At 47.1% G+C, this 9,556-nt stretch overlaps 1 protein-coding gene across 1 annotated transcript; it reads left to right on the top strand.

Annotated features, from left to right (window-relative positions):
- The first annotated feature begins 4 nt into the window (after positions 1-4).
- Positions 5-1,217, top strand: LOC103919044 (urotensin-2 receptor-like). The gene is made up of 2 exons (XM_009326498.1): positions 5-316; positions 472-1,217. The coding sequence occupies exons 1-2, from the start codon at positions 5-7 to the stop codon at positions 1,147-1,149; spliced, it is 990 nt and encodes a 329-aa protein (XP_009324773.1). The 3' UTR covers positions 1,150-1,217.
- The last annotated feature ends 8,339 nt before the right edge of the window (positions 1,218-9,556 follow it).

Raw genomic sequence — 9,556 nt, 5'->3', positions numbered from 1 at the left:
GGGGATGTACGGGGCCGGGGGGGCGGGCAACGTCTACACGCTGGTGGTGATGTGCCACTCGGCGCGCTGCGCCGCCCCCATGTACAGCTCCATCGTCAGCCTGGCCCTGGCCGACCTGCTCTACCTCTCCACCATCCCCTTCATCGTCTGCACCTACCTGGCCCAGGACTGGTACTTCGGGGACCTGGGGTGCCGCATCCTGCTCAGCCTGGACCTGCTCACCATGCACGCCAGCATCTTCACCCTCACCCTCATGTGCACCGAGCGCTACCTGGCCGTCACCCGGCCCCTGGACACCCTGAAGCGGTCGCAGTCTGCACCTACCTGGCCCAGGACTGGTACTTCGGGGACCTGGGGTGCCGCATCCTGCTCAGCCTGGACCTGCTCACCATGCACGCCAGCATCTTCACCCTCACCCTCATGTGCACCGAGCGCTACCTGGCCGTCACCCGGCCCCTGGACACCCTGAAGCGGTCGCACGGATACCGGAAGGTCACGGCGGGGGCCGTCTGGTCGGTCTCGCTGCTCCTGACTCTGCCCATGATGCTGATGGTCACCCTGACCGAGGGGGGCAAGGCAGAGGGCAAGGTGAAGAGGATGTGTGCGCCCACCTGGAGCGTGGACGCCTACCGGACCTACCTGACGGTGCTCTTCAGCACCAGCATCATGGCCCCGGGAATAATCATTGGCTTCCTCTACACGCGCCTGGCCAGGACCTACCTGGAGTCCCAGAGGAACCCCCCCCACAAGGAGAAGAGCAAGAGATCCCCCCGGCAGAAGGTCCTCATCATGATTTTCAGCATCGTGCTGGTCTTCTGGGCCTGCTTCCTCCCGTTTTGGATCTGGCAGCTGGTGCGACTCTACAGCAGCTCCCTGCAGCTCACCACCCAAACCCAAAAGTGCATTAACTACCTGGTGACCTGCCTGACCTACAGCAACAGCTGCATCAACCCCTTCCTCTACACCCTGCTCACCAAAAACTACCGGGAATACCTGCGCAACAGGCACCGTAACTTCTACAGGTTCACATCCTCCTTTCGCAAGAGGGGCTCCAACCTGCAGTGCTCCTGGGGACGGTCCATGTCCTCCAGCAATCAGTACGACTACAGCTCGGAGGCCCTCGGCATGGCCACACTGAAGGACAAGTGAGGAAGAGGAGGCGCTCCGGAGACACCAGGACCAGCAGAGCATCTGGCCAAGGTAGGGCTTCGGGACCCCTTAGCCCTGAAGGGTCCTAAAAACTCATTTCTGGTGGTCATTCTAGTTAGGGGCAAGAAGTTGCGTGAACTCAAGTACTATGAGATGCGTCTGATTTTCCGTCAGGCTTAGGGCTGTCAGGGGGGTCCTGCCGGGAGCCAGCAGCCATTCAGGACAAATCCTTCAGGGTTTTGGGTGCAGAAGATGAGGTGGATACTTTGTTCGGTTCTGCCACAAACTCTTGTCACGCTTTCCTGAGTTTTGCCCAGCTCCAGCTCTGCACCGTTTCTCCTGTGTGGTTTCTCAGTGCTATCCTCAGGCTACAGCTGGGACAGGTCTGCAGAGGTCTGAAATTGTCCTGCTATTGCTTAATTTAGCTGCAAGCCTTGGGTTTGCCCTATATATTACCGTTGTCTGTTTCTAGAGTGTGTAAAGAGACCTTTAAGCCCCTTTTCCTATTTCCTGTTACATTATAGGGCACTACAGTTTCATCAAGCTTAAAGTCTCTATTTTAAAATTCATTGCAGCAGCACTTCGAACTCCAAGCATTCAAAAACCACAAGGTAAGCTGTCAGAAACCACAGAATTACCTAAAAAAACCTTGTAATTTTTTAAGGTTTCTACCCAAGGTGATTTGAATTTGCCACTGATTTTTTTTTTTAAGTTGGTCCCTTTCTCAACAGTCAACATGGCTTGAAAAACTGAAAATTTATCTTGGAAAGAAAGAAAAATGTCTTATAATCCTATCACTCAAAGACCTGAGGCTCTAAGAAAAATGACTGAAGCCTATATCATGAGACTCGTCATAAAAGGGACAAATTTATTCATGACATTTCATCAAAAGCATTTTGCCTCAATGTATTCTGCTCATTTTCTCCCCACTTAGCATCTCGTAGCAAACCTTCACCACAGATACTAGAGATGCCTGTAAGCATCTAAACAATTGTAAAACCTCAGTTTATAAAATAAATGCTGATTAAAAAGCAGACCATCATCAGGTTTCCCCTCACATGGTGTCTTCACCCAGCTCAGGGGGGTGTATTTACCAGGGGAGAGGCTGCCGTTCCCAGCTGTTCTCCGAAGAGCTCATGTACATGGGGATGAACAGGACAAGGGGGAAAGGCTTTAAACTAAAGGGGGGTAGATTTAGACTAGCTACAAGGAAGAAATTTTTTACGCTGAGGGTGGTGAGACACTGGCACAGGTTGCCCAGAGAGGTGGTGGATGCCCCATCCCTGGAAACATTCCAGGTCAGGTTGGACAGGGCTCTGAGCAACCTGATCTAGGTGAAGATGCCCCTGTCCACAGCAGGGGGTTGGACTAGATGACCTTTAGAGGTCCCTTCCCACCCAAACCATTCTATGATTCTATGATTCTATGAAGTTGGGTCAATATTCCTCTTTCCTGTGCTGGGACAGACTCTGGGGATAAGTAAAGCACGACATGAGTTGCATAAACTATTGTCAGCAGCTAGTGATATCCTGGGACTTCTGAAACTGCAGGCAGTTGCTTAAGGAACAGTCATTTCCACTTTCTTATGGCATACTCTGATCCCCATCCGCTTGAGAGGAGTCCCGCTCCAGCCCTGCAGCGTTACTGGGTTCCTGTGCCCTTGGGTGATCCTCTCGTGTCACACACCAAACTTTAGGGTATGTTTGTGCTAAAGCAGAGACATGAAGTGCCGACACCACAGCCAAGGATTGGGAGCAGAGAACACAGCACAGCAACACGCTGGATTTTATGCACTCAACTAACAGCAGAAAAATAAACCCTTCAGGGCACACGTTGGATGAAGATCAGGGAAGCAATGTTCCTGTGCCTGGAGCCAGGCATTCTTCTTATAGTTGCAGTTGTTGGGGTGCTTTTCAGGGAGGGGGAAATAAGTAACTCGCCTTAGAATTGCTTGTATTGCTTTTAACCACAGGACTGTCTTCAAAACACTGGTGACCACTTTGTCATGGTCCAGTGTTGTGTAGACTACCAAGCTGGGCAGTATAGACAGACCTAATGGTGCCCCTTTCCTTATGAAACAGGGGGACTAACACACAGTTCATGCTGGGAATTGGCAGGGACAGTGGGCTTCGACAGTTTTTAGGAACAACTTTTCAGGAACTAATTCATTTTTTAATTATTCATTCTGAAGTCATTGTTACTTTTCCTTTGCTTCCCATTTCCGAGGTTGGAAGTCACTCCCATATAAGAATAACAAAGATAAGGCTTAACTCAAAAGGCGGTGTGGGAAGGCTGGAGTACGTGCGTCATCTGCGAGGTGTGCTGTGCCGTCCTGCTCTTGGGGAGCGTAACGTGCAGCCAGACAGACATCCTGGCAGAGCCAAGCATGGCTGCATCCCTTCCAGGTGTTGCACATGTCATGTGCCCACCCCTGAGAAAAAAAAAAAATAATATTTCCTTATGGCTATAGAAAGAAAAACCCACCCTGATCTGGATCCTGACCTGACACAGTGCTGATGCATCTTGATTTCCATTGCTTGGCCTGAGGAGAAGGTCCTTGGAAGGCCACTTACCCGCCACAGCACTACAAGGCTGCTATAGGATGGATGATTACCATGCATGAAATAGTTGCAAGGCATAGTGTATATCTATTAAAAGGTACGTAAGGGGAAGCAGATGATGGAAGAGCTGTATAGGTATCAAAAAGAGTATTAGGGAATACCACTTCTGCTTAAAAAAAACCATGTTAAAACATCTAAAGCCAAACAGTCTAAAAACATAGTTATTAATAAGAAGGGGAAGCTGAAAAGGAGTCGTGCCTAGAAAAAAAAGGGGTGAAAATGCAGAGCAGATGAGATCTACACTCGTAACCTAATGTGGGGATAAGCAAACAGAAGGGCTTGATTTGGGGTATGCTTCCCAAGACGTCCCATCAGTCCCCAGAAGGGATTCTGCTACTCTGCCCAGCATCACAAACAGTGCGTAGGGGATGTGCTTTCTGTGCCACATCGCCAGAGCATTAAGCATCAAAGGGTTGATGGAGGAGCATCCATCCAGATGAAATGGGAAATATTGGACACTTGTCACTCATCGGGTTTTTCAATCAGTATCTGTTTCAGCCCGGTCCCATCCCAGTGCTGCTCCTCTCTCCCATCAGGCTCTGGTAAACCTGTATGAGGTTACTCTAACGAGAGAACCAGTGAATTTGATGACACCCACAAAGCATGTCATTGGGGCAGAGGAGAGCCTGTTTAACACGCAAAACTGGCCAGCGATCAGAAGGTGCTGCTGTGTGTGATGAATGACGGCTCTTCAGCAGCGCAGGAAGCACGACACGGTGCAGACCTTCGCAAACACGACTCCTCGGGAGCCTCTCGTTACTCCTGGGGATCAGAGCTCAATTTAAAAGATTAATTACATAAACAACATCCCGCTGATTGTCCCATCGGACCAGCTACACTGCCAAAAGTCAGTAGGTTTGACCCACTTCATAAATATCCCGCAAGAGCAGATGTTTTAGCTGAGTTCCTCTTGTCTGCAATTGGGCAAGCCTTGACTCTTATGGGTGTGCTCGTGTTTTGGAAATGAGGAGACAGTCTTCTGTATCTTCCTTTAACCACAAAACCAAATTAATCCGGTAGTTAGCTTTGGAAGGGGATTGCTGCTGCCTGTCTATAGCAGAGTGTCCTGTGCGGGGCTGACACAACCTTTAAGGTACCCCTAAGGGGTAGCTTTGCCTGCAGCTCACCCAGAGTATTTTGGGAAGGGTGTTGGTTTGGGTTTGGTAGGACCTCAGCATTCCTAAGCATGTCTCCCTGGAGCCAGTGCAGGCCACGCAAAACTGCTGTAAAGCAGCTCGGGCTCTTTTCTGCGTGAGGGAGAGGTATTACCTGTCCTCAAGACTAAAAAGGATGAGTCAGGACTCCCAAAACCATGAGATTAAAACCACATCTTGTCTCCACAACCACAGAGGCTACAGAGGAGTATCAAAATTGAGATAGACACATAACCAGAATCCAGATGATGGGACTTTGCAAACTCTACGTATCTTGTCACTTATGGTAAATCTGAAACATCTCAGATGATTCACATGCATCTGTGTGTACCCTGGGCTCATTTATCATACCCAAATCGTTGTAGTCCTGTGGGTTTTAATGTGGGGTTTTTTATTATAAATGAAATTTTGCTGCAGGTTTAGTGACACAGCTAGTTCTTCAGCAAAATGGGAAATGGTAATTTTAGGAAAGGCAACAGCATTTTTGTTGTTGGGACAAAGGTTGTCACTGCAAAACTCCATACGTGCTTTACAAGAAGGAAAATAGTTTAATCACTCGAAAATCTTTTCCAACACCCCTTAGGGTTTAGGTTTTTATGACACACAGAAAAAAAAACAGACTGTGAAAGAAATGCAGTTTCATCCTGAGTGCTCTTTCCTTCCTTTAATCTAAGGTACGATCATCTACTGCAGCAATGGCAATTTTTCTGCTTTCACTTGAAAAGAGAAAACACTGGTTCTTTGTGGGACAAGTGAGAGTGGTTGTTTTCCCCAGACACAGGAGAATCCATTTGAACCTTACTGAATTTTTGCAGGCTTCACCTTCAATCACACTTTTTTTTTTACCATCTTTCTCCCCACTTTTTAAAACCAAATTTGCAATAAATGCTCAAAAGCCCCACATTACAATTTAATCATGAGTGCGAGCAAATCGTTAACGTTTCAACTGCTATTTTAGCAGTCGGTTTTGGTGCTCATTGTGTGATTGCATACCAGGAAAGCCAGTGAAATAGAGGCGATTTGATGAGCATTTTGTACCTTGTGCGGTACAAAACGCACGGCTTGCTGCCCAGCTGCATTAACCGAGGAGAACAGGCAGGATGACTAAGTTCATAATCTGTTCCCCCCATCAGCATGATAAGAGGAGAGAGTGCATAAACCTCATATCCGAGCCCAGCCCTCAAGCCATGGGAGCGGATAACACAGCACCTGAGAAATCCTGAAGGCAGCCCCCGAAAGTCAGACGTCTTCACCGGCAAGTTTGGCCGGTTCGGGGATGCTCAGCTCCTACCGTCGTATTTCTGAGTCCCTCTGGTGGCAGCAGCAATCTTCCATCCTGAGGTCTCAGGAAGAAAATTTGCTTTTTATTTTAGGCTTTAAAACATAGTGGTTGCACACAATCAGGGCACAACCTAACTATATAATAGCATTTACTACCTTTAAAGTATAATGCTACTACAACATCTGAAGGGGGAAAGTCTGTTGTGAAGAGAAATCCTACTTCCAAGTGCTAACTTTCCTCTCCCATATTTCTTTCTATGTCAAACCCAGAGTAACTTTATTCCTGTCATTCTGCGCAGCATCCTCACTGCCAGCACCCATGGAAACACCCAGAGCCGGTGACTAACTACAGTTTAGCCCAGCTGGGGGGGGTTTTTGCCTTATAATATTGGTTGTTACTGTTAATTTCAAGTTTTTCTGGGGAATTGGAGAGACGTGGAGTTAATTGCTGTGGTTTATAAGAAATATATTGCTTTGTCTTCAAAATTGTAGCAGCAGCTTCACAGGATATAAGTACCCTTTAAAGTTATTGTTATTATCATTATACAAGCTTTTTTGCCCCTGTTTGGGAATGTATCTAAAACACAGCGGAGAGAAAGGATGCGTCAGTTGGTAGCAAAGTATCCAGAGGGTTTGTATGGCCCAGGTTGAGTTTGGAGAAAGCAGGGGAAGGAGCTCGCTGCTGGCCCGCTCAGCCAAACCTCTAGGGTGCAACGAGCTTCTGTCAGACACCCAACATTGAAAGAAGTTATTGAGGTATAGTAAAACCCTAAATAGGACATACTTTAAAACTTATTAAAAATCATTAATATTTCTGCTCAGGAATCCAGCTTTCTGCCCACACCAAGTTTCTAGTGTGCTTATATCACCTTTGGGGGAGACTACCTTCATTCTAGCTCAGTCACAACTGAGCTTTGTGATCTGCAGTCCCAACTAGAGCCATCCTGTCCCCAAAGAAAAGGTTCCCAATGGGATATACCAAAGTGAAATTGCTGCAACGTTTTCCTTTTTTTCCCCACCCAAGAAAGGGACAATTAAAAGAGGAAAGGGAGAAATGAATCCTGAAGAATTCTTCTGGCATTTGGGCTCTGCTTTTCTGGTTCTCTCCATTTATAATTTAAATTTTAATTTAAATGAAACATTTTTGTAAACACTAGGAATGCTTCTACAGTGAGAAACAAGGTGAAGAGTTACAAAGCATTCGTTGACTTTATTAGAGAAGGCTGAACTTCAATATTGCAGATCCCACGCAAACTCCTCCATCAAGATATCTGGAGGGGAATTAGTAAATAAGTTTGTGCAAAATCAAACCACCCAGCAATATTAGCCGTGCTTGGCAGAGGATACAATTCTAAAACCAAAGCGGTGCTAATGCTGGAGAAGTAAAATCTGCTAAGTTTGTTTCAGCTTGTTTAGGCCAGTGTCTCTCCAAGATGTCCTTAGCCTTTCCTTGTGCATTCCCGTTATGATCTTGAATTTAGCTCCTGAATTCTTAACTAAAACCAAACATGATTTCATCCAAACAAAGCAAGGGAGATTCCTGGAGCTAAATGTGGTGTGTCCATAAACACGGCGTTTTGGAGACAAGTTACTGCTTCATATATGCGCTCCTGCAAACCTCATCAGGGACGTCCGTCAGATTCACAACACTTCTACGCCTTTTAGTTTTTTTAAATATCTTGACATTTCAAAAAGCTTGACATTTGCGAACCACAAGGCTGGCTCTTGCAAGAAGCTTCCCAGGAAAAGGCACTACATAGCAATTACTTCTCAGGCTACATTGAACTTATCTTTCAAAAACGTGGAAGGATGGAGAAGGTAAATTAACTGTAATGTAGTAATGCTAAAAGGGGAGAGAGTGGCACTCTTGGAGACTAGAGAGAGGACACCCAAACCTTCAGGGACATGCCGGTCCCACCAGACAAGCTGTGCACAGCAGTAGGCAGTACCAGCTCCTGCAGCATCCTCCCTTCGGGGAGCATGGGCTGACAGCCAGCTCCCAGCATTGCACTACTCAAAATCCCAGTAACCCCACCAATTTAAATTGAGTTTCTGCTTTTTTATTTGTAACAGATTTTTTTTTTCTTTCATTTAACACTGTAGAAGGGAATATCTCATAGGAATGGCATTATTATGAAATCAGCTGGAGCCGTAGTTACTTCTAGCCACCACATTTTGAAAGCAGCTTTCTGCCCCTGGGCAGTGTTCAGATTAAGAAGCGGTGGCAGGACTACATGGGGAGTCTGCAGCACCCGCCTGCCTCGTGCCTCACAGTAGCAGCGGCTATCTGATCCCACTCAAGTGGATATGTTTATCTTCCTTCACATCATCCACTGGTGGGGACTCCCAGGCTATTCATCCCGAAAGCACTAGTGCTGTTGATAAGTAACCCAGGCAGGCTTAGCACAAGATAGCTAATAAAATCCAGAGGAGGTTTACAAGGGGTTTGATGTTGGAGACGCCTATCGAGGCAGCACTCACCATCAGAGCTGAAGAGAGAGATTATCTGAAATGGGGGGAGGTCAGAAGTCCTGGCTTCTCATACCAAATCACTGCTGACTTGCTCTGTGACCTCAAGGAAGTCGCTTATTCTTGTGCCGCTGGTCATTAACTGCCTAGAAAACAGCGACGCTATTTCCGTCGTCCGCACAAGTGTTTTAAGACATCACTGATGTGCATGAAATGTTTTCAGATCCTTGGATGAGAGGTGCTACCTACAGAAGGGAAAAGCGCTCCCTGTAGGGATAACTTAGGGTTCAGGTCAGCTATTAATGGTCAAACAGAGGAAACATTTGTGTACCAGATCTTCTCCCTTTTTGATTAATGGCAGCCAGTCAGCGGAGATGATCATGTAGCCCACAGCAATGGCAGCTGTGCTTGGCTGGCTTTGCTGCCAACACGGCTGAAATGAGCCTCCTGATAAAAGCATCATCATTTCAGTGCATCAACACCCTCTCTAAAGCCCCTCCTCGGGTGAGAAACAATAGCAGGGGATATGGTAGGGAAGCAAAATCTTTCTTTTTCACCTCCTGGGAGCCTCTGCTTCCCCACGTTATGGGTTGGGAGCACTGGGGTCAGTGGAGGTAAAGGCAGGGCGTTGCTCCCCAGGCAGAGCCCCTGCCGCAGCCTGCTCTAATGGCAGGATCTTGGTGCAGAGGAGGCTGAATAGGAAGAATTATCCCAACGCTCATCACCGATTGCTAAACACAGCAGAGCTTCCCTGTCATTTTGTTGTTGGCATCTTTTTAGAATGATTAAATCTGTCGAGGAATCTCCACCTGCCTGAGGCACAGCATGAGTAATTCCCAACAACAGAAGTAGAGGAAATAGCAACCAAGTAACTTTGCTTGG

This window comes from Pygoscelis adeliae, unplaced genomic scaffold (genome assembly GCF_000699105.1).
Source record: "Pygoscelis adeliae isolate BGI_AS28 unplaced genomic scaffold, ASM69910v1 Scaffold61, whole genome shotgun sequence".
NCBI classification, from domain to species: domain Eukaryota; kingdom Metazoa; phylum Chordata; class Aves; order Sphenisciformes; family Spheniscidae; genus Pygoscelis; species Pygoscelis adeliae.
The sequence above is the reverse complement of the archived record's forward strand: the minus strand, read 5'-3'. Positions and strand labels throughout refer to the sequence as shown.

What these genes read in the sequence shown, in the direction of transcription:
- LOC103919044 (XM_009326498.1), top strand. Translation starts at nt 5, where the DNA reads ATGTACGGGGCCGGGGGGGCGGGCAACGTCTACACGCTGGTGGTGATG. An exon ending in CCCTGAAGCGGTCGCAGTCT is followed by an intron (nt 317 to 471) that starts GCACCTACCTGG and finishes GACACCCTGAAG; the next exon opens with CGGTCGCACGGATACCGGAA.